The 24,682-nt window shown below is 40.6% G+C and overlaps 2 protein-coding genes across 2 annotated transcripts in view; both read left to right on the top strand.

The window, feature by feature from the left end:
- LOC103462605 (insulin-like growth factor 1 receptor) overlaps positions 1–17,826 on the top strand; it is a 49,971-nt gene extending 32,145 nt beyond the window's left edge. The window contains exons 6-21 of the mRNA XM_008405498.1: positions 1,210–1,418; positions 1,646–1,772; positions 1,958–2,193; positions 3,297–3,464; positions 3,539–3,740; positions 6,818–7,122; positions 7,810–7,943; positions 8,297–8,456; positions 8,559–8,655; positions 9,292–9,362; positions 9,435–9,664; positions 9,753–9,860; positions 10,288–10,450; positions 11,407–11,536; positions 11,673–11,807; positions 12,808–17,826. Of these exons, the coding sequence (XP_008403720.1) occupies positions 1,210–1,418; positions 1,646–1,772; positions 1,958–2,193; positions 3,297–3,464; positions 3,539–3,740; positions 6,818–7,122; positions 7,810–7,943; positions 8,297–8,456; positions 8,559–8,655; positions 9,292–9,362; positions 9,435–9,664; positions 9,753–9,860; positions 10,288–10,450; positions 11,407–11,536; positions 11,673–11,807; positions 12,808–13,300 (2,968 nt within the window). The 3' untranslated portion in view covers positions 13,301–17,826. The remainder of the gene's footprint in view (positions 1–1,209; positions 1,419–1,645; positions 1,773–1,957; positions 2,194–3,296; positions 3,465–3,538; positions 3,741–6,817; positions 7,123–7,809; positions 7,944–8,296; positions 8,457–8,558; positions 8,656–9,291; positions 9,363–9,434; positions 9,665–9,752; positions 9,861–10,287; positions 10,451–11,406; positions 11,537–11,672; positions 11,808–12,807) is intronic.
- A 1,452-nt stretch (positions 17,827–19,278) lies between these two features.
- On the top strand, positions 19,279–23,761 carry lrrc28 (leucine rich repeat containing 28). Its single transcript, XM_008405499.2, has 9 exons — positions 19,279–19,525; positions 19,650–19,690; positions 19,773–19,810; positions 19,894–20,031; positions 21,041–21,247; positions 21,334–21,436; positions 21,885–22,060; positions 22,354–22,513; positions 22,634–23,761. The coding sequence occupies exons 1-9, from the start codon at positions 19,358–19,360 to the stop codon at positions 22,701–22,703; spliced, it is 1,101 nt and encodes a 366-aa protein (XP_008403721.1). The 5' UTR covers positions 19,279–19,357; the 3' UTR covers positions 22,704–23,761.
- Positions 23,762–24,682: the final 921 nt, after the last annotated feature.

Here is a 24,682-nt window from a genome sequence, read left to right as displayed (position 1 = left end):
TGCAAGCCTACTGTAACTCGTCCTTTTTTTGAGCCTGTATATTAGTTATCTCTTAATCTATTGCTAAATTAGTTGACGATTATTTCAAGTATATTCATCATGATGATCATTTCAGCCCTAATCCTGATTTATATCCTTCACAGCTTGATTGAAATACTGGCATTTTTCAGAAGGAAATGTAAGAGAGGAACACAAAGCGAAACACAAAACAATCTTTTTGTATCTGATGATGTGGCTGTGGTTTCTCATTTTAAGCTCAGGAGAAAACTGGAGGAAATATGGCGCAGTAGTGACATTGCCAAGAACTGGTTGTTCTTCAAAAATTCAAACAATAAGAAGAAAACGGCAACATTAGAGATGAAGTWCATGTCACAGCACTGGGCTCGGGAACAGAGAGGCAAGACGGAAGCYTTTAATTACAAATAAAAATATAAATTGTGCAAAATATAATTTTAAGGTCTCTCAAACGCTTGTAGATTATGTTGTGGCCTGAGTAARTCACGGKTGWACCTTTTGGCCATGATTSCGTTTAGCAGAAACACGGCACCAGACTTGGAGAARCATCATGTTTAAGACACTTTTTCTTAAGCTGGATTTGTCTTTACCCAGSTGAATCTCTGGYCCACTTGTTTAGTCATCACAGTTTGATCCAAACTCACTCAAATCCTTCACTTCTCTGCTTGCAGGACAGAGTTTGAAGGCAGAGTTTTCACTTGTTCCTAGTAGTCAACTAACAGTCAASTAACAAGTRCTGTGAGTGTGTTATTYACTTTGCGTGGCRGTAGTTGTACTGTTTTACCTGATTGTACAGTCTACACAGTCCTTGAACGCAGCATAATTTCCAGCAGTGCCTGGAAAGGTTCTTAAGGTCGTGGTGAGGCCTTCACCCCTCCTTCATCTGTTTGTCTTTTGAGTTCACTGGAGTCTAACTGTCCCAAGGTCCACAWTACACTCATTCCTTGAWGTTTGGATGTTACCCAGTGATTCATAAATTCCTGTCTGGTTTAATAAAATGACTTACTAGGTGATTTTGTCTGTTTGCAATAAACTTCCAACTTAAAAACAGGTCTATTTGAAGAGTTAAAAAAAGAAAAAAAGGAGAGGGTTTGCTTTCAGTCTGGCATGATTCATTACAAACACAAATTTAGAGTGAAGCACCGTGTTACTGACTCGCATTCCCTATCTTGTTTATCTGGTTTGTCCCTCCAGCATGTATGCCTTCTCRGCATTCGACAACCAGCAGCTCCAGTACCTTTGGGACTGGAAGCAGCACAACCTGACCATAAAAGCGGGCAAGCTGTTCTTCCGAGCCAACCCGAAGCTGTGTACGTCCGAGATCCGCAAGATGTGGGAAAAGACGGGCGTCCGGGGCCGCTTTGAAGAGAGAGACTTCCGAAACAATGGCGACAGAGCCAGCTGTAAGAGTCAAAACGAACCTCCGTCCAAAAGCCACAAACATTTAAATTGCTATGTCCAGCTTACTCTAGTTTAGGAGCAGTTTGCAAACACCTCCTATGTGCTCATTCCCCCCCTCTGCACCATATGTCAGGGTTTAGAGCGACGTACTCTTTGCACGACTAATTGCAGCTTACTTTAGATTGAAGTACTTTCGGTGAGCTTGCCTTACTATTTCCTGCCCTCTTAGGTGAAAGCACCATCCTGCAGTTTACATCCAACACCACCAGTGACAAGAGGATCAAGCTGACATGGCAGCGCTACCGACCTCCTGACTACAGAGACCTCATCAGCTTTATAGTCTACTACAAGGAGGCGTGAGTTACTCACTGCTGTCTTAATCTAACTTGAAGTACGACTTGGTGGAGGAAAAAAAAAAAGTTGAACAAACCCGTTTTGATTTAGTGCTAGAGGAAATRTTTAATTCTTCTCTGGATATGTTGAATTTCTGCCGCTTTGGGCAAAKAACTGAAGATTACAAATTGACCGATCCTCTTTGTAGGCCGTTTCAGAACATCACAGAGTTTGAAGGGCAGGACGGTTGYGGTTCCAACAGCTGGAACATGGTGGACGTGGAACTGAGGCCAGATAAGGAAAAGGACCCYGGGGTTCTTCTTTCCGGCCTGAAACCCTGGACGCAATACGCCATCTTTGTCAAAGCTATCACGCTCATGGTGGAAGACAAACACATGCCCGGCGCCAAGAGCAAAGTGGTCTACATCCGCACCAGCCCTGCTGGTAGGAACGATTATTTCATACCTTTTTGTACCCAATCATTAGGTTTGCGAGGAATGTATGTCTGTATTTTTAGTCAATTGGAGCCAAATTCATGCCTTAATGAAAGAGATGAATTACAACATTTGTAAAAAGTAAAAATCGTAAAAACTAAAGCATCGGCACTGAAACAATAATATTTTTGCACTGATTGCTTTYAGTTCATCTGTGTCTCATCGGTGTCTCAGATTTTTTTTACTACAGTTTCCCTCCACTTAACTTTCCATACCATGATCATGACATTTCAATATAGAAACCACTTTTTTTATTGATCTTGTGTCGCTGTTTGATTTGTGAGAAGCTGTATTTCACGTTTTTGTTATCTATAAGCCGTATTCATTAAAATATATACACAGTATTATGATATTCTAATTTACTGAGATGCATATTATTTCTGTTATTCCACACTCTTGTATGACACCAGTGTAATTGGATACCCTCTCATTTCTTATAGGCTTCATTTCTTTCATTATTTTTGAGCGATTACTGCCCTCTGGTGACACCCAGACTGCACTACAACCTAATCTTGAGCCATTTTCACGTCAATTAACACCCAGAGAGCGTAGTTATGACAATAGGCGGCTAACAGTCCTAATCATATAATTGCGATGCCGTAAAGCCTAGCCTAAAACTGAATCTACCTGGGATTAGATGTAACAGTACAACAAATCATCACAACTTGCAGATCAGCCCATTTCTTGTTCTCACCTGAAAAAAAACCTCCTGCAGACTAAACAGATATTCTTTTTGCGTGGGATATTTTTTATTTWTTTWWWTWTTTTTTTTAGAGACATTACAGCTTCTTGTCAGAAACTTATTCAAACACATTTTCGGAGATGAGTGAAGGATCTTTGAAATAAACACAGCTGCAACTCAAAGGCAATGAGCAGCATATTGATTTACAGAACTGTAATTCAATTAGATGAGACGGAGGACTGCATAAAATAAATCCAGCTGCAGCGTAAAGGCATAGCAGTGCTGTGATGTCAGAGAAACACAGCTGCCCTGGCAGCCTGCAGGAGAGCGCTTTCCCTACAGTTCCTCAAGTTGTGCGTTTCTTCTTTCAGCGCCCTCCATGCCTCAGGATGTGCGGGCCTACTCTAACTCCTCCACGCAGCTGATGGTCCGCTGGTCGCCCCCCGTCTCACCCAACGGAAATCAGACTTACTACTGGGTGAAGTGGCAGAAACAAGCTGAAGACAAGGAGCTGTACCAGCATAACTACTGCTCCAAAGGTAGCTGTTTACCGTAAGGCTTTCTGCTGAATGCAGCTCGATGGGACACTCATCCTTCTCCCTCCTCCCATCAGAGCTAAAGATCCCCATTAGGATTGCTGCCACTGGAGACAAAGAGGAGGATACAAAGCCCACTAAACCAGATCCTGATGGAGTAGATAAGGGTCCTTGCTGCCCCTGCCCCAAATCGCCAGAAGCCCTGGAGGCTGAAGCTGCCGATGCCTCCTACCGAAAAGTCTTTGAAAACTTCCTACACAACACCATTTTTACGCCGAGGTAACCTACTTAYCTTGTGATGTGACTGTAGAGCGGTTTTAACTTGATTTATTTTTTACTGTTCTGGAATACATTTTGGCTCCTGTCAGAGTTCAGGATTGCAGCATCCCACTTTGAACCAAAAAACATCTGCAACACATTATTGCTCTCGGTCTCCACACACAAACATACACACGTCTCAGCCCGGTTGATGTAAATTAGCTYTCTGTATGCTCGGCATAAACAGATGGAAGAGTTGGACGCGTCTGCTTCTGAAGATCAACATCAGGTGACTCTGAAGATACCTTTTCCTGTTTAGTTCTTCTCAAGCAAACNTGTAGGTTTGCGAGGAATGTATGTCTGTATTTTTAGTCAATTGGAGCCAAATTCATGCCTTAATGAAAGAGATGAATTACAACATTTGTAAAAAGTAAAAATCGTAAAAACTAAAGCATCGGCACTGAAACAATAATATTTTTGCACTGATTGCTTTYAGTTCATCTGTGTCTCATCGGTGTCTCAGATTTTTTTTACTACAGTTTCCCTCCACTTAACTTTCCATACCATGATCATGACATTTCAATATAGAAACCACTTTTTTTATTGATCTTGTGTCGCTGTTTGATTTGTGAGAAGCTGTATTTCACGTTTTTGTTATCTATAAGCCGTATTCATTAAAATATATACACAGTATTATGATATTCTAATTTACTGAGATGCATATTATTTCTGTTATTCCACACTCTTGTATGACACCAGTGTAATTGGATACCCTCTCATTTCTTATAGGCTTCATTTCTTTCATTATTTTTGAGCGATTACTGCCCTCTGGTGACACCCAGACTGCACTACAACCTAATCTTGAGCCATTTTCACGTCAATTAACACCCAGAGAGCGTAGTTATGACAATAGGCGGCTAACAGTCCTAATCATATAATTGCGATGCCGTAAAGCCTAGCCTAAAACTGAATCTACCTGGGATTAGATGTAACAGTACAACAAATCATCACAACTTGCAGATCAGCCCATTTCTTGTTCTCACCTGAAAAAAAACCTCCTGCAGACTAAACAGATATTCTTTTTGCGTGGGATATTTTTTATTTWTTTWWWTWTTTTTTTTAGAGACATTACAGCTTCTTGTCAGAAACTTATTCAAACACATTTTCGGAGATGAGTGAAGGATCTTTGAAATAAACACAGCTGCAACTCAAAGGCAATGAGCAGCATATTGATTTACAGAACTGTAATTCAATTAGATGAGACGGAGGACTGCATAAAATAAATCCAGCTGCAGCGTAAAGGCATAGCAGTGCTGTGATGTCAGAGAAACACAGCTGCCCTGGCAGCCTGCAGGAGAGCGCTTTCCCTACAGTTCCTCAAGTTGTGCGTTTCTTCTTTCAGCGCCCTCCATGCCTCAGGATGTGCGGGCCTACTCTAACTCCTCCACGCAGCTGATGGTCCGCTGGTCGCCCCCCGTCTCACCCAACGGAAATCAGACTTACTACTGGGTGAAGTGGCAGAAACAAGCTGAAGACAAGGAGCTGTACCAGCATAACTACTGCTCCAAAGGTAGCTGTTTACCGTAAGGCTTTCTGCTGAATGCAGCTCGATGGGACACTCATCCTTCTCCCTCCTCCCATCAGAGCTAAAGATCCCCATTAGGATTGCTGCCACTGGAGACAAAGAGGAGGATACAAAGCCCACTAAACCAGATCCTGATGGAGTAGATAAGGGTCCTTGCTGCCCCTGCCCCAAATCGCCAGAAGCCCTGGAGGCTGAAGCTGCCGATGCCTCCTACCGAAAAGTCTTTGAAAACTTCCTACACAACACCATTTTTACGCCGAGGTAACCTACTTAYCTTGTGATGTGACTGTAGAGCGGTTTTAACTTGATTTATTTTTTACTGTTCTGGAATACATTTTGGCTCCTGTCAGAGTTCAGGATTGCAGCATCCCACTTTGAACCAAAAAACATCTGCAACACATTATTGCTCTCGGTCTCCACACACAAACATACACACGTCTCAGCCCGGTTGATGTAAATTAGCTYTCTGTATGCTCGGCATAAACAGATGGAAGAGTTGGACGCGTCTGCTTCTGAAGATCAACATCAGGTGACTCTGAAGATACCTTTTCCTGTTTAGTTCTTCTCAAGCAAACYGTGTGTTCCAGCTATGGAAATCAGATTATCTCTGGTTTATAGTTATTTATTTATTTGAAATTTTTAAGTTTTTCCCTTAAAGAGGAAAAACTAATGGGATTGAAGCTTGAAGTTTCCCCACTACTTAAAAAAAAAGAAAATCCTGCAACGTTTTTTCAAAGATAATGATMATTTCTAACCTATTTAGCCAAATAACATAAAGTAAACCAGGCTTACTTTGGTATGTAGAGATGCAGCAGTCAGAGATTTTTTTTGGTCAGATTTCCAATTACCAATTTTTGTGACGTGAACAACAACTTTACTTCTCATTCCTGTATGAATTGAAAAGGCGTCCACCTTTATGATAAAATGTTTACGATAAAACAACAAAGACTTTCTCCAAATGTAACGCCTCTCTGCATCGATCACAGTTTGAAAAATTCAGCAGGTAGTGAGAGTGATCACATAAAAAATAATTATTTTACTTTCTCTTTTACCAGCAGCTTATGACTCACTACTCTTTTATGTTTGTGCACACAAAATATAAAAATTCAACTTGTTACAAGACATAAATTTTTCTTTCTCCTTCGGAATGCACTCGCGTATAACAACTAACTTAATGTYGGAGAGAAAATCCTCTGGTTTGCTATTATGGTTAAATAATTCATTTGCTGTAACTCAGCTTTTAGCAGCYGTTCTATTGTATGTCATTAAAGGGGCGGTGTTATGTATTTTCCAGGCACATAATGCCATTTTATAGCACAATCGGGTAACAAAATTACCTATAAAGCATTTGATATATAAATGCTTTATGTATCAAATATGACTTGAAAGAAATTTGACTTTGCATCMACTGACACCTTCAAATAGTAGTAACACATACCCACTTAGTTTAATGTCACTSTTGCTGTCAGTAAACGTAAACTGTGCTTTTCTTCTCTGTTATTTCCGYCTCCAGGCCTCCAGATCGGCGTCGCAGAGATCTTTTTGGCGTCGCCAACGCCACCCGTTCTCGCCGCTTCCATCTTTACGCCAACAGCACTGCGATTCCCCCCCCTKCGGGCGCCGGCAACGGCAGCGTCCYTGACCCAGARCCAACCGAACAAGAGTACGAGGTCATGGATGACAAGGTGACCAACCACGAGCTGCAGATAACCGGCCTGGAGCCTTTCAGAGTTTACCGCATCGACATCCACGCCTGCAACAGGCAGGTTCAGCAGTGCAGCGCGGCCGAGTTCGTCTTCTCCAGGACCAAGCCGGCAGGTCAGAACTTTGAACGGTYGTGAACACCATGACAGTTTCTGACTGGAACTTTTGTACTGGTTTAGTTCTGCCGGAATACACAAGACGTGGTAAAATCAAGTAGGGCTGTAGTGATACAATAATCTCAGCAAACGATATTCAGCAAACGATACAATTCAATACAYTTTTGCGATTTTCTGAAAGATTTTAGAGYGACAGAGTGRTTTTGGTGACATTTTGTGACTGTTACAGAGTTGAATTGAATTAATTTAACTGAAAACTGATTAAAAGCACCAACTACACAATACCTGGCTCTAGTTGGACATGGACACAGACTTAAAGTCGACAGCTGGACAAAATGAATCAAAGAAGTGGTGAGAAAACATGTTTATTTTAATTGAAACAGTACAAACTGTAGCTTACATGCATTTGTAAAGTAAATAAAGTGCACCAAGTAACCTGCTCTGAATAGTTTGATACCTTTTTAACCTTGACGCTTAACATCTGAAGGAATYACTCTAAGCCTGATGACCGAATCACTCTCCCGGCGAAGCAAGCAGTGAGTGAGCAAGGTGACATTTGGATGTTACGATACTTGCGGACGAATATCAATTTTTTTCTAGGAAAGAAAATATCGATATATATCGCAAAATCAATATTATTACACAGCCCTAAAATCAAGATTATCCTCTGCATTTCATTCTCCAGAAAAGACTGATGACATCCCAGGCCCAGTGAGCTGGGAGGGCCATGAGGACTGGGTGTTCCTGCGCTGGCCGGAGCCCAGCCAGCCCAATGGTCTCATCCTCATGTACGAGATCAAGTTCAAACTGGCTGCAGAGGTAAGTCAACATCTATGAATGTTTCTGACATTTTAGTAAACAGCTAGTTGCTGCGTATTTATGGTTCATGTCAAAAAGTATTTACRCCCTACTCCAAAATCAATAGAAACATTTTTATCTATTTTAAGSTGTTTTTGCATGTCTCCACTCATATTGTTATTGATTATTTTTTAAATCTGGTGATGAGCTTATCTTTGCCGTCACCCTGATTTTTAGCTTTTTCTCCATCWGATTGAAGTTGAGTCACAGGTCGGACTGCTCTGTTACATTAATAAAACATCCTGTCAGAAGAAACATGTTGGCATCATTATACTACTTTAAACCATGTTKCCGTTTCTGTTTGTGTCCGTCAGGCCGAGAAGCACGAGTGTGTTTCTAGACAGCTCTATCGCAGCCAGCAAGGTGTTCGCCTGRCCAACCTCAGTCCTGGAAACTACTCGGTCAGGGTGAGAGCCACATCAYTGGCTGGCAATGGCTCCTGGACCCCCACCCTGAATCTCTATGTTTCTGAAAGTAAGAAAAACAGTCTTGTTTTTTTTTTTTTGTTGTTGCTTTCAAAAATAAATACATAAGAGACCTTAGCAGTCAGTTTCATCAAAATGTTCATGTTGACAGGTTCTGAAAGCGTCTTCGCTATGATCTTTGTTCCAATCTTGACCATCGTCCTAATCTGCACTTTGGTGTCGGTGCTGGTGGTCTTCAACAAGAAAAGGTGCATATCAGTTATTTTAGATATGACAAGTCAAAATGTGTTTGTTTTTTCCCKATGTTTTGCAGTTTCTTTGTGGCAAAAACAAAGAAAGAAATATTGTAGTTGAGTCAGGCCAGACTGAAGCCAAATGAATCTTTCATTTGGCTGCATTTTGTGTTTGTAGCTTTAGATTTTGTTTTACTTCTGTTTTCAGTAACCGCACATAACATTTTTTTCTTTGTCAAAAAAAGGCCGGTTCATACTTTGCTTTTAAATCGTATTCATATCCCTGAAAGTTCTTCATTTCACGCCTCTCAGATTTTGTGGGTGGGTGGAAATCTTTGTAAACAAAACTGTCCTTCAAAAAAGAGGCTAGTTGAGACAAATGCACCWGGCTGAAGACTTTTGTCATTCAGCTTTTTGTAGTTTTGATCACTTCCATCAAGGTCGTTTAAATTATTCATGCGATTTCAGTGATTTATTGCTTATTGCAACAGACCTAATCTAGAGCATAAAATCTCAATACGATGCATTAATGTTTGTGATTACAAACTATRAAAGTCTTTAAGAGACATGTACACTTTTTAAAGGCATTGTATCTTAGTAGAATAGGAGATAAGTTGTGAACTTCTAAAATCAACTCTTGTTTTCTCCCAGGAACAGCGATCGGCTCGGGAACGGAGTCTTGTATGCCTCTGTCAACCCCGAGTACTTCAGCGCAGCAGAAAGTAAGTGAAGTTTGTGTGCTGGACGTCAATCATTGTAGACTTTTGCTAACAAAAAACAATTTCCTTTTAAAGTGTATGTCCCAGACGAGTGGGAGGTGGCCCGGGAGAAGATTTCCCTCTGCCGGGAGCTCGGCCAGGGGTCTTTCGGGATGGTATACGAGGGCGTGGCCAAGGGTGTGGTCAAAGACGAGCCGGAGATCCTCGTCGCTGTAAAGACTGTAAACGAGTCGGCCAGCATGAGGGAGCGGATTGAGTTTCTCAACGAAGCTTCTGTTATGAAGGAATTTAATTGCCATCATGTGGTATGTACAAACAACACCTTAGGATGCTGTAGAGATGTCTGGAAAGTGAGTTTGAAATGGCAACTTGTTTTTTTTTTTTTTTGTGCAGGTGCGTCTTCTTGGTGTGGTCTCCCAAGGCCAGCCCACCCTGGTCATCATGGAGCTGATGACCAGAGGAGACCTGAAGAGTTACCTGCGCTCCCTGCGTCCCAAAGAGGTAACACAGCTGCACAGAAATACTGATTCTGTTTAATTCAGAAATAGTGCTGCAAGTTGTTTTTAGTCAACAAAGTCATTCAGTAAAGAGAGAGCCAATCCGCATCAATCACAGAGGGATTTCAGTTTGTACAAACAGCCTGCAGGTCATTTGGTCCAGGCATCTTTACCACAGACTCTGGAAGGATTTGGAATGTCATAACGCCATTTCTTTATGCAATCCCACATTGCTTCCATAATGTTTCAATAAGAGCTTTGCATGAAGCACTCTTATTGTCACGTAGTTCTCCCTCAACCTGTTGATAGTTTTGAATGTATGTTTAGATTCCTGCTGCTRCGTCCCTGAAYGACTTAAGGATAAGATGAATTCTGCCATAAAAGATTCTCTTAACCCTCTGATGGATTTGCCGCCTGTTTCTTGTCTGCAGCAACAGGTTTCCAGTCTATCTCTCCCGCCGCTGAAAAAAATGCTTCAGATGGCGGGACAGATCGCGGACGGCATGGCTTACCTCAACGCCAACAAGTTTGTCCATCGAGATCTGGCCGCAAGAAACTGCATGGTGGCTGAAGACTTCACCGTAAAGATCGGAGGTATACAACGCTGCCTGRAGTGGATTTAATCATGACAGTTCTCAAAATCAACYGCGCTTATTGGCACCATGTTGTTGYTTTTTTTCCSTTGTGTTGCAATTTTTCTCTGTTATGCCCTCAACCTTTCTGTTATTTTATCCTCACCTTTATAGCACATCAGTCATTTTTGGTTGAAAAGTTGATCATGCAGCTCAGTTAAATGAGGTGAAACTAAAGGAACTKGCAGTGGAGTGTTTATATTTCTAAACAGAACCRCATAAAGAGAACGCTCCATCTTTCACTAAACTCTGCTTGGACTGTTCCTCCTCCCCGTTCTGGCATGGCCCTGCCATCTTTGTTTTTGTATCTGGCGCCGCTTAATAAGTGGCRCCCTCTTCTGGACAGCGGCCAAACAACGCCACAGAAAGAATATCTAAGTGGGTGCTGTTAATTGATTTGAACTCATTTTAACAGAATAACCACAATCGACGATCATAAGTCAATTAATTGTTTGTATCCCTACTTTGAAACTTTTATATCATCATCATCAACATGCGCTCATCCGCATCCAGTTCTTGCCTCTCTTATGTGTCTGAGCTGATGCTTTCAGGTTTATTTATTCTGTTAGAGAACTGCGTGACCTCTTAGCCTGAAAGCATCTAGACCACTGCAGTTACTGCTGCGCACTTCAATTTTAAAAGCTTTTGTGGTTTTAAATGTCCGTAAAACTTGCATGGAATCTTCTCCAAAGGATTATGGTTAATTCAATACTATTTCTAGGACTATAATCTGACTAAAGAATGCCTTCCTGTCCTAAATGGAGCCACTCGACAGACAGTAATTACAGCAAGAATGCAAAAGGAAATTTGCTCAAAATTTACTCGCTAAAATCTTATTTTTCTAATGCCTTAGGATTTTCTAATTGGACGCAATCTCCCTCTTTTTGCTGAAGTGTGTCCTCTTCTATTTCTCTGCAGATTTTGGCATGACCAGAGACATCTATGAGACCGATTACTATCGCAAAGGTGGTAAAGGCCTGCTCCCTGTCCGCTGGATGTCACCCGAGTCTCTGAAGGACGGCGTTTTCACCACCAACTCGGACGTCTGGTAAGCAGGCGCACGCAAAYGCACATGGAGACCTCGTTCTCTGCACGCGGCGCTTCAGAAAATATCCTTCGGATTCCGTAATGAAAGACAGACTGGCCAACCTTCACAGCCCTTTCTACTGTTTTCCTCTGTGCAGGTCATTCGGGGTTGTTTTGTGGGAGATAGCCACTCTGGCAGAGCAGCCGTACCAGGGTCTGTCCAACGAGCAAGTCCTTCGCTTTGTAATGGAGGGAGGACTGCTGGAGAAACCACAGAACTGTCCAGACATGCTGTAAGACACCGCACACACACCACCCTGCACAATTGCCTATTATGCTCCCATATACTTGTCTCTCTGTTTACCATGTTTCCCTTTACTCTGCCGTCTAATTATAAGTGACTACCAGCTACTCCCACCGTGCAGCAGTGCTGCTTGTGGCCTGTGAGATTTCTCAACAGCAGTGCTCACTGCAGTCTGTTTTACATTGTGCGTTTTTGGGTGCTTTGAAGTGTTTGTCTCTAATATGAAACAGGCCAAATATGATTCCACATCAAACAGCTTGCAAGCATGAAGGACAAATTTGGCCACCAGTGAGAAAATTCCAGAGACACAAAGTCATAAGACTCGTTTTCTCCTGCATGAAGCGTTTTAGAATAGCGGTTGATGTCTTACTATTTACATGTCATGTAGTTTGGTGACTTTGCAACTGATTTTGACAAAAAAAMCTTTGGTATAAGTTTTACCCAAAAAGCAAATACTTCATCTTTTATCACATCAGCGTCAAATTATTATCAGCGGCAGGACTTTGAAACAAATTGAGCATATGAATGTTTCTGTTTWGAAGAAAGAAAGAACAGACTGAGCTGCTCATGACAGAACGAGAAAACTCTTTCACAACTTTTTTCTCAGTAACTCAACCTTGGCCTTGTAATTTTAAGATGTTCTTCTGGTAAAATTAAATTTTTATTCTATTTATATTATGACTGTATTCTCGTAATTAGGCAAAAATTCTTTAGTCATCCATTGTGCAACTCACAGAAGAGATGGCTGATGTTTTGAAAGTATTTTCTGTCACTTGTAAATTTGTTTTTGGAAAAGAAAGTGGCGGGAAAAAAAAGCGATTAAAATCGGAAATCAAATCTGGTATGAAAAATTTTTAGATTTAGTTATAAAGTCGTATAKCCCAGCTGTAGCTTCTTGTGACAAAGCACCGCTTTYCTCTACTGAGAGATTACTTCAGTAGCATATGCTGCTTGTAATTATATTATAACCAATATTCCTTTGTGTGCAGATTCGAGCTGATGCGAATGTGTTGGCAGTACAACCCTAAAATGCGTCCCTCCTTCGTTGAGATCATCAGCAGCATCAAGGATGAGCTGGACCCGTCTTTCAAAGAGGTTAGTTTCTACTACAGTGCCGACAACAAGCCCGCCGAAGCGCCACAGCTCCACCTGGATAAACTGGACCACTCCACGGATGTTCCCCTGGAACCCTCTTCGCAGCAGCAGCTGCAGCAGCAGAACCCCCCRTCTCCAAGCYCAGAGGGGGCGCCTGCCCCGTCRCAAGCGCCCGGCTCCCCGTCCTCTCCCTGCACGTCGAGCGCAGTMATGGACAAGCAGCCTTCGAGCCAGCAGGCGGCCAACGGACTCTCTGGGACTGGCCTTCCCGCGAGCTCGGGAGCCACAGTGCGGCCAAACCTGGACGAACTGCCGCCGTACGCGCACATGAACGGAGGACGCAAAAACGAGCGCGCCATGCCTCTCCCACAGTCGTCCGCCTGCTGATTGGGCAGAAACACGAACACGGTTCACCCACGGACCCGAAGAACCACATGTCGGACTGGGTGGTTTTCTTCTCTGTTTTTTTTTTTTTTTTTCTCTGTTTGTTTGAATCACAGTGAAACCTTCTCAACAGGATATGGATGTGGATATTTTGAGACTTACATAAAGATGGAAAAAAAACTTTCAAAGAGTTAATGTCCTGCTGTATGGCCGCACACTTTTCTTTTTCTTTTTTTCATTTTAAATAATCTAGTATGAGTTTCTACCAGCTGGCTGTTATTTGTGACACCGCTCCTGCTGCTGAGTGGAAAGACCAAAAAGAAAAAAAAAAAAAGAAAAAAAAATCTWCAGTAAAATGAGAAATCATAAAAAAAATATATATATTTTGAGGGGAGTTATTTCACTCTCTCTGTGGCTAAACTTATTTTATAAATTGTTATTTGTTACTTTTTTATGTTTCTGAATGAGGAAACGAAACGTGTAGGCCTTTATGAATAATCAGCGTTGTTTGTGTGTGCTTTTGAACGGGCATTATGGTGRAAAYATTAAGCATATCTAAAGATTAACAAGCACTAGAACGAGGTCGCCGGTGGGTCGTTTGTGAATCCAGCGGCCGTTGGGGTCRAACGTTGGCATAATGCCGGGTCAAAAGCCAATCCGCTGAAACAAACAATTGGAGAACAGTCAGCTCTGCCAAATCTGTTGCCAAACTCTTCTGCTTTCACATTTTCTTATCCTGTTGCTCCTCAAGATGCAGTCGTGAAAATGGAAGGAGAAAACAAACAACAGCACTTTTKATCTTCCACCACATCGTTCATGTAGAGGCCAGACGGACATCAACTTTCCTCAGCCGTCCTGCTCGGTTTTTCTAGTGCTGACTGCGATCTGCGGCTTCTCCACTCCGTCAGATCCCTGCGTAGACTTCAGTCGCGTCAGTTTACCTGAAATAGAGCCAGCTGCCACAAAGTGCTGTTACRTCGGGATTTAACAGTGAATCGTGTAGCAAAATATATACGACAAAACACAACACAAAAAAAAGGAAAGGACTGCAGGGGAAGAGCAGTCAGTAGGAGAACATGAACGCCAGATCTGTACATCTGAGTTTTCCCCCAGGTCAGAGGCATCCTTGTTGTACACAAACAGGTATTTTTTTACACTTGTAAATACTTGCCAACATTTACATCTCTACATGTGCAGAGCATTTATGTACAAACCAGTTGTTTTTTCACTTTTTCTAACTTTTATACAGTCAAAAACTTTCATCATGTACAGAAAGAAGCTGCTATTCCTTATTTCTCTTGTGGTTTGTATATATATATATATACATATATATATATATATATAAACTTCTTCAGGTTGGTTTTCAGATCGGAACATTTTCACTCCAGTTTCTTTTTTTTTTATGCTTGTCATTGTTTTGTTGTTTATGAACGGATTTTGTTTCTGCAATTGAGTAAGAGGTACAATAACTTGCCTTGCATTGAAAGACCCGTATCTTCCTCGCGTCCCCTCTAGAGGACATCCATGTTCTCTCGTGCTTTTACCATCAGATTCACAAGCCTGGTGTCCAAATAAAATCTCAGGTGAAAGAGAAAAGCTAAATCCTTTTCTGCTCCCTTTTTTTTTTCTTCTTCATTTTCCTTTTTTTGTGCTGCTGTTACCCAGAGACATCCTACCTTGTGTTTGTCGTTCTGTGTCAGATTGTTTTATCAGTGTGAAAGCAATGTTTATCGCCACAATGAGTAACAAGAAGTTTCCTGGTCTCAATCTTGTGGTTTGTCCTTGCCCAAGTTGTATGCAACCAAAATACTGACAAAAAGTAGGAAAACCATCAAACGTTTTAGAATATAGTAAAATATTGTGAGTAAAGTTATCTGAATTTGGCAAAAAAATAAATAAAAAATCCTTTTTGAGGGGATGTATTCAGACTCTTCAAGTTGGCACATTTATAATTTGAGTTTTCTTGCGTGGAAAGTAGCTGCGTTCTATTTCATCAAGCAGCATTTATTCAGACTCTCTTAGACTTTTATCTGAACTAGCTTTTACCAACCTAAGGGTTTCCTAAACATCCTTAAAACGCATGGATATGTAGTCTGGCTCAGCAGAAAAGCGATTGCATTTCCAGACTTTTATCCAGCCCCCTATATTGTAGTTTCTAGTTTTTCATCTTTAGGGGGTTAATCTGTGAAATTAAATGACTTTTAGTACATTCCTGTGTACGTCATTTAGGTTTTTCATGTCGCTGACTGAGAAGCAACTGCACTGCACCTGAGTGTACGCATATATCAAACATCTGTAATTCTGAAATGTGAATTTACAGGAACCCTAGACATACCCTGAACTTCTTCTGACTTAAAAATATCAATTTTGTGTTAATTTCAGAAGTGGCTAAATTGCAGCCAGCAAGGAATCGCTTACAATCCAAGTGTAAGCAGTTAGAGCACCTTGTAAATTTGTCCTGTTGTGGTTAAATGTTGCTCCCATATTAATCCAAAATGAATATTTTATCTAATTTTTAAAAACGAGATTTAATATTAAAATCATTTTTCTTTTCCTGGAGCTAATTGAGCTAACTGAGTAGCTTTTTTTTTTTTTTTTTTTTAGCCCGGTCTATTTACACAAAGATTAACTTTAGTTCACTATATTTAAACATGTGAAACAGTTCAGTTACTATTTAGTGTTTCACAGCGAAACAACTGTTTTCTTGATGGGTTATCTYTGGTTTGTCAGAAGTTACAAGGAAGCTAGAAAATGATGTGACAGACAGAGAGCAGATTAACAGAATGTGCACCAAACTATAACATTTGCTAATAAAGGTGGAAACTGTGCGTTACCCCTTACATCTTTTGTTGTTTCCTACACATTACAAATGACGAAAAGTGAATTTTTGGTTCRCCATTTTCTGGTAATTTCCTTCTACTTTTTGTCAGTGTTTCAGTTAAGTTAACTTACAAGCAGAGCAAAAAGCTCTTTCTTTGTATTTCTTTGTGTTCCATTTCGACTGGATCATCTCACTTGCCTCTCGATCAAAAGCTTTTTTAGAAATATGTGGGCATCCATGTGTTTGAAGTAGCTTCTGTTCTTTCTTTTTCAATATTTTGTAAACGTTTGATGTGTTTGTTGAGGATTTGTGTGACTAAATGGGACTGAATTTACCTGCAGCATTTAGTTTTCCGTTGAAATGCTTCAATAACACCAAGATATTGTGACCTAAAAGGACTGACGAGAGAAATACACTAWGAACCCCTTCTGTTGGAGAAAACAAAATCTCTTCTTCACGTTTGAGCACCAGTAATGAAACGTTGACCTATCTAATCGAGGACCACACGGAATAGTCTCAAAAGTGACATTTTAACTCAATTCCTAGATGTTTCTGCTATTTACTTTTTTTTTTTTTTTGTGAAGTGGTAATCACTGTACAAATCTTCCCTCGAGTTTTTTTTCCCCCTTTTTTTTTTTGTTTTGTTTTGATCTCATATTTTTATGTTCTTTCGATATTCTGGGAGAAGGCTTTGTTATTACTTCCTTCAACCATCCATCTACCTCACTTTTTGTTTTGTCCAATCTATTTACTTGTATAAAACACAAAATATGTCATCTCAGCTGTTTGATCTCACTGGGTGCTGTGTAAAGGTCAAATTCAAACCACAAACCAAACCATCGTGGAAGCAGGCTAGGGGCTCGGACACATCGAACATTCTTTATGCTACTTCTAGAGAACTTGATCTTTTTATATGGAGATGCTGAACAAATATATATATATATATACATATATATATATATGTTTTTTTTGTTTTTATTGGTGTAGCTTCTGTTGGCTAATGGGCTCTTTTGGGGGTCTGTATTTGCTGATTCAAGTGAAACCTAGTGGAATGCAACATGAGAAATGGGATGGTTTCACTGGACCATTTCCCTCTACGACACTACATTGTCTTTCATTTGTTACATATAATATTCCTGAGTTGTAGCTTCTTTCTGCCCTGCAGCTGTTCCCACTGATTTGATGACTGTAAATTGAAGAAATGTCTCTATGAGAAAGCGCTTTCTCTTAAAGCAGACTTGTGCTATATTTTATCAAGCTTCTTGTTCTATCCTTTCTCAGCCAGTCTTGCTATAAAATACTAATCAATTTCTGAAATCAGGTTTGTTTGTGGTCTGATTTTTGCCAGATTTTTTTTTCTTTTTTACCACTGGAACACCTCAGAGGTAACATAAAAACAATCAAGTTTTTGTTTCTCTTCCCAACTCATCCCTCACTTTTTTATATACRTGTTACATTGACAGTTTGTTACATTTATTTTAAAATATGTAAGTTATTGATAGCCTTCCAAGTCCTGGATTTCTGTTAAAATGATTGTTTGGACTGATGTTTCATTTTGGTTTTTCTTTTGTACATGCTGTTGTAAGATTTTTCTTGTTATCAATATATTACTGGGATAAAATGATTGGCTGAAGGAAAAGAGAATGTCTATTTCCTCGTTCTTTTTTTTCTACACAAAATTTAAGATAAATAAAAAAAATGTATGCAGTTTGTGTGGTATGTCTTTATTTGATCCCGTTTAAACTATTTTATATTGAAAGGAAACGTCTGACCATGTTGGTCCTTTTGAGTAACATTTATAACCAAATTTTGGATTTTTCTGTAATGCAGCACTTCTGTAAGAAATCAGTATTGACAGGAAAATGTATATTGAAGGAAAAACGTTAAATTATCACATATTTTACTTTTTGTGACAAACGGCAGACCTGTTCAGGATGCCCAGTGATTGCYGGAGGTAGACACCAGCCTCTTTACAATAAATATGGCAGATGGATGGATGCTTTAACATACTACATGGGAGAATCCATCGGCAGGACAATTATTGGTTTTAAACTCCATGAACATAAATGCATACCACATTACTTTGTATTGGTCTGATACTTAAAATCCCGATAAAACAACGTTGAGGTTTCTGGCTGTAAACAAACCAGAAACCGCTTTGAGACCAGATTCCCCTTACTGCAGTTCGGTTACTTACCAATTGGGGGCAGCAAAACCCCAGCGGCGCCATCTCGGCCTTGAAATAAAAAAGAGAAGAATCTGTGCTGTGACGCAGGCTTGTTTACGACAGATGATTGTTGCTAACCTGGAGCTTCTTGTTTGGATGTTTAGCTCTTCCAGGGCTCACAGGTTTCTTCCGATAGATGACGAGACGATGTAGGCAGATACAGTGTCTTACAATGGTCTCCTGCTACTAAGGTAAATAAATTTTGTTTTAAACTTTGTGTTTTGCTAGTAACCAATTAGCAAAGTGGCTATTGCAGGTCACAGTTCTTGACTTGTTTATGCTGAAAAAGGGAAACAGCGGACACGTCCTGCATGCATCATTGACTTTAACCTTTTGTTGCTCTTTCTAGCCTTATAGWTACTGGTGACTCTTACTCAAAACGACTACAAACATAAAATACTGTCTGGCCACATTACTGCATGCAACTGTCGTTTTGTGGTTTTACTTTCTCTCTTTTCAATGAAAGGGTCTCACAAGAGTAATGTAGGTGCCTCTCAGCGAATTTGAGTAGCATCTAAAATTGCTTTTATTTCAGCATTTCATTTCAAAATGAAAATATTTTTATTTGAATTTGTTGCACAGATAGTGAGATTTTAAGCGGAGTTTTTTGTTGTTGTGCTGATATAATGTGAAAACTGAACCTATTTTTCCTATTTTAATATTATCAGATACACCTTCCTAAAAGTTGTTTTTTGTTCATACTAGTCCAGAAAATATTTTCCATGAAGGTTCACCGTAGTTTGCTGGAATTCCGAAGCCTTATAAATAACTCTACACCCCCTTCGAAGCCTATAGATCTGGCCATAGTGTGCTGTATTTATATAACATTATATAATTAATCAGTATTTTGTATGGGTTTCATATTTTTTGCAYTAAATTAACTTGTTGAAGAGATTCTAGTTGATTGAGATGAACCTGTCACGTTTGTTGACTTTCAGGAAACRGTGATGCCATAGGAGATTCAGGCGTTGCCAAGTGTCCTTSATCCAGGAGGGGAGAGCTTTCCTGAGAAATGGCAACTGAACTCCACGAGACTATTTTCATGGCCAAGCAGGAGCGCCACAAAAACCTGTTCCTGAACTACAAAAACCTGAACATTTTTCCCGTAGAGCTGCTAAAAGATGAAGGACTACAGTTTCTGGAGAGATTGTACATGAAGAGAAACTCGCTGACTACACTGGTATCCTCACAGCAACATCATTTGTGATTTAAAAAAAAAAAAAAAAAAGCACTCATGTATGACTGACGTTTTGTTCCTGTGATATCACTTATAATTTCTGCTTTTGTCCTGTTTTTTTCATCAGCCTGATAATCTTGCTCAGAAGCTCCCAAATCTTATAGAATTGTAAGTGCTTTTGTAAGTTTCTCAGATATCTTTGTTGTATTTAAATGTTGAATTTAAATCACGTTTTGTCTTTTGATTCAAGGTACCTGCACTCAAACAACATTGTCATTATTCCTGAAGGTAGGACCGCAGTAAGACCAGGCAATTGTGCCATTATTTCAAAGAAATTAGATGTAACTGCTAACTAACCTTTTGATTTCCAGCTATTGGAAATCTGGCACGACTGCAGTCACTGGACCTGAGCAATAACGCCCTCCAGATGCTCTGCCCAGAGATTGGCCGCCTGAGGTCTCTGCGACACCTGAGACTGTCCAATAATCAACTCAAATGCCTTCCACCAGGTAAATATTACTCCAGTTTTAAATTTACAAACAAAATATGAATTTAAAATACAATATTATTCTATTAACTGAACTAAAAATGTAGGGGAATTTTATGGTCTGAATGTTTATACCACAAAAATGGAAAGTAGTGAGAGCAACATAGTCCAACAATAGGTGTATTTGTTGTGCCATTCTGTGTTTTATACACAACCCAGTCAACAAAAGATTAGGAACGTTCTGTTTCAGGCTGATTACATTTTTTTTTTTTTACACGGAGAGGTGAAGACTGGAAGAAGTTGCACTTGCAGGATATTTTGAATCCACTCTTTATTCAAGAACTGTTTGTAAATGATATCAAGATACTTTACTGTTGTACATCATCATAGCACTCACTTTTTTTCTTGACAAATTAGTAAGTATTTGTTTCAACCAATCAGAAGAATTCCTAAGAAAAAAAAAACTTTGAACCAGTTTTCTCTTGTCCACCTTTGAACTTTTTGTAGGATTAAGTTTTGGGTCTTGATGTTTTGTTTAGACATTCATCATGGCCTTCTCGCTGCCATTCTTGGTATGATTCTGTTGTCTGTAAGGTTCTGTTTCACCTTGTATTCATGTGCATTCACACTCTCCTTCCGCCAATGTTGAGAAAACATACTTATGGGAAATTCATAGTAATTTGTGTAAGTTCAAATCTTTTGGGCACATCTGTGCTGTTGTATACCATGTGCTTGTCTACCACATGGGTGTAAAACCTCAGTTTGCCAGCAGATGGCGTCTGAGCTCTTCAGCCAAACTGTAGAATGAAGTTGTCCAGCACCCATGACCTCATGTTTTCTCATAATATTAATCTTCAGCAGTTACTGTATACTCTCACAAATTACATATGGCTATTTTTGGCCTCAAGAGATTTTTAGTACAGTCTTTATTTTTAAAGTGTACATTGTTTTAAATTTTAAAGTCCCAAATAACCACTCTGTCCTCCTAATATTGATCCTTCCGCAGCTAATATTTGTTATTTTTCGCTCAGAGATTGGTGATCTGCAGGACCTGGAGACCCTCGACTTGGCTATGAACCAGCTGATGTCTCTTCCAGACCGCCTGCACCGCTGCCTCTCCCTGCAGAACCTCACAGTGGACCACAACCTTCTGAGTCATGTCCCCCGCCAGCTCTGCTGGCTGCACCGCCTCAACCAGCTCTCCATGGCGGCCAATCGCCTGACCTTCCTACCACTCGGTCAGTATGGTGMTGTSTCTGCGATCGACTGCAGCGATCTTGGATATCATGAGCGACGCATCGTTCATCGTCTGCCTGTTTTACAGATCTGGGCAGATCCCGAGAGCTGCAGTTTGTGTTTGTCGATAACAACGTGGATCTGAAAGGCCTTCCCTCCTACCTGTACAACAAGGTCATCGGCTGCAGCGGGTAACATCCTTAACACTGACAGCAGTTATTTCAGAAGAGTATTTCAAATGGGTGCMGACGGCTTACTTGGATAACGGTTAATATCACTAAGCTGAAGTGAAATAACAAAAAAACTCTGACATTACAGCAATTTTGATGCATATGAGAGGGCTTAGTGTGACACCATCAGCCGACAAGCAAAAATATCAATGAGTGCCTGTGGAGAAATTGAGTTTTCACTTGAGCGCAGCCTTTTTTATCTGAAAGGGGGGGAAAAAAACATCTACACATCTTTCTCTCATATTTCGAAGTATAAACTTCTAAGCCAGTGATGTTAAATTTCTGGTGTTTAATACAGCGCAAACCTCCCAAACACATGCATATCAAATGTGCAGAGTCTGCACTTTTTGGCATGTTGTAATGGTAATTATCACTTCAAGCTCCCTCTAGTACAGCGGTGTGTGTGCAGGTGTGGCTTATCCTCTCAAGCTCTGGAGGGGGGCAGCATGGGTGAGGTRCTGACTGAGGCCCTGGTGGGGCTGCCAGCTGAAGTGAAGGTGATTGGGTCGCAGTCGGATAACGTGGTTCCGCTGGAAGAGCTGGCTATGAGGACTATGCATCGCATCTACCATCACCGCCCAGCAGGTGGGGGCCGGCTGTTACTAGCCTTTATGGTTTCTGCAGCCTCTGAAAAATCATTGCTGTTTAAATTGATCCCAGATTTGGAAAAGTGTTGGGCAGCAGCAGCATGACSTAAAATAATATATAAAACACAGGAAAATAAGAAAAATTCCAATACAATAAAGTGAAGAAATATTATGTTAAAATATTTATACAAGTGTTCAAGCCATTGATCCCCAGCTAGACAAATTTGTTTATAAATAAAATAATTGACTGTCYGTTGCCTCGTTTKAATCCGTCTCATGTCGTGTTTTCAGGCCTGAACTTGCTGCCTCCCATCATCCTCCCAAAGAGCCTGCTGGACCTGCTGCAGTTCCCTCTGGGTCACTGTCACCGTTGCAGCCAAGCCATGTTCACCATCATCTATCCCAAGCTTTTCCCTCTGCGTGACACGGCGTTGGCCGGAGTCCACCGCAGGTCAGAACAAACGTCTCCTTCCTTCTTTTTCTGTCCCGGTACTGTCCCCGTCTTATCTTCGGGATAAATGTTTTCAATTGAACTCGCTTCTTGTCTGCATTTCCGCCCCTTCCTCTGCAGAACAACTGTGAGTTTTGTGGCCTACTGCTGCTCCAGTCGCTGCCTCCGGACCTTTGATCTGCAGGGGTGACATCACTTCCGTTCTTTGCGATCCGTCGGCGCTCATGAAGGTGACGGATGATGATATCCTGTCATTTGTGATGGGGCGCTGAGCATCGGAGGCGTCCTGTGCAGGAACTCTGTTCATCATTATGACAAAAAGAACCAATCAGAAACTCTTGCCTTGTGACCGACAGACATGCTGCTCCTCGGGTGACACTACAGCTCTTTGAACAAAGACTCGAAGCGCTCRTGATGTTCTTATATCTAACCCCCGAAAAGTASAATATTCTTGTGTGTCTGTGGTTGAGGACGGATCAGTGTGCTCCATCACTAATCAGGTTGGATCTGAGGTAACCACAACACCCCCCACCGCCCCCACCCCACTCACATCGGAGCACTTTTTAGAGCAAACACTTGGATTTTTGTGAAAGTTTTGAGTCATTTTTCACAAAGTTTCCTGTAGCAGGCACATTTATTTCTTTATGAAGTATAACCAAATGCTGTGTGTTCTCAAGAATATTTGAAGGTTGTTATTTAAATTTATGTTTGACGTGTAATTTTAAAACGGCGAGTATAAGGCTTTGTTCAGTTACCCAACAGAAAGAAGGCAAATACTCAGGTCTCAGTGCAGACGTYGTGTATCCAATGATACGGTGCAATGTTACATTCATACTCAAAATTATGGTGTCCAAAAAAAAAAGCCAGCTAAAGTTACAAGACCAAACTGTTCCCTTTAAATGTTCTTTTCTTCCCACTGGTTCTTCATTTGTTGCACAAGTTGCAGGATTTCTTATGGCTTTCTTTGTTGCATCAAGTTTTTACAAGTTATCATCTTAGAAACAGTTTCCTCCCACCATCTAAAACATTAAGATATCTCATTTTGACAAAACTTACATGAACCAGAAAGCTAACACAAAATGCAAAAAATWAAATAATAAATAAAACGCAATGCTAATTATTTCTACTCCACACACATTTTAAATTCAATTTTTGGTGAAAACTGTGTGACTGGCTGCACTGACGCTTGGMTGTTGTAAAGTTCATATCTGTTGTTTGTTTTGGCAGTAAATATTGTCTGATCTTTGACTTCGAGTGAATTTGACTCAGTTATTTGATCTGAGGTGAGAATTTACATTTCAGCCTCGTAGAGACGCTCAACTCTTTCCACGTCTTCCTGCTTAGTTCGAGCAAACGCTCAAGAGGGAGACACACAGCAGCTCCAACTACAGTGACAGCTGCGTGTATTGATTCATAGCGGCTTAATATGTGTGCACACCACACTTTCCAAGAAAGAAATACACACAGGCTCATGGTTGTAATGTGAAAAAAATTCAAGAGGCATGCTTRGTTTCACATGGCACTGCAGCAGCAGGTTTGAAGCCAACGGYAGTGTCTAAGCTGCAGATCTAGCTAACACTTGGAGTCCCGTGCAGTTGTTTGTGTCAGTGGGTCAGGAGAGGAAAGCTGATTGTCTTCCTATCATTTAAGATAAAATCCCAAAAGAGATTCTGTTAAAAAAAAAAAAAAAACATCTAAGAAGGGCCAGATCCAGGATTACCAGGAAAGCTTTTCTTAATATTAAAATAATTCCTCATTTTTGACACCAAAAATATTTCCAGGTCAGTGGGCTCTGCTGCTCCTTAGATGGCAAACCCTCCAAAAACACAACGGCATGTGCTGCTGTGAAGCTAGAAGAAGTGCCTCCATCACCTGGAACAACGGCGTGTGTTGTTCCAGGTGACTCTCTGGTCTGTAGTCCGACTCTCTGACCTCCCTCACCACGTCTCGGCTGGTTGCACATTTGCATTAACACGCATTCACCCTGCATTCTTGTGTGAGACTTCAGCGAATGCACAAYYTGCTGGCAATGTACCCAAATAAAATAGTGATATATGGTATGTTCTTTCCATAATGAACACACAGACAGGTCATTCAGCAAGGAGAAAGGAAAATCACCTAAAGCTGTAAATAATTTTAGAAACTTGAACATTCATCCCAGGTTAGCAA

The sequence above is a fragment of the Poecilia reticulata genome, linkage group LG3 (genome assembly GCF_000633615.1).
Source record: "Poecilia reticulata strain Guanapo linkage group LG3, Guppy_female_1.0+MT, whole genome shotgun sequence".
NCBI lineage: Eukaryota > Metazoa > Chordata > Actinopteri > Cyprinodontiformes > Poeciliidae > Poecilia > Poecilia reticulata.
Note: the sequence above shows the minus strand (reverse complement) of the source record. Positions and strands in the feature narration are given on the sequence as shown.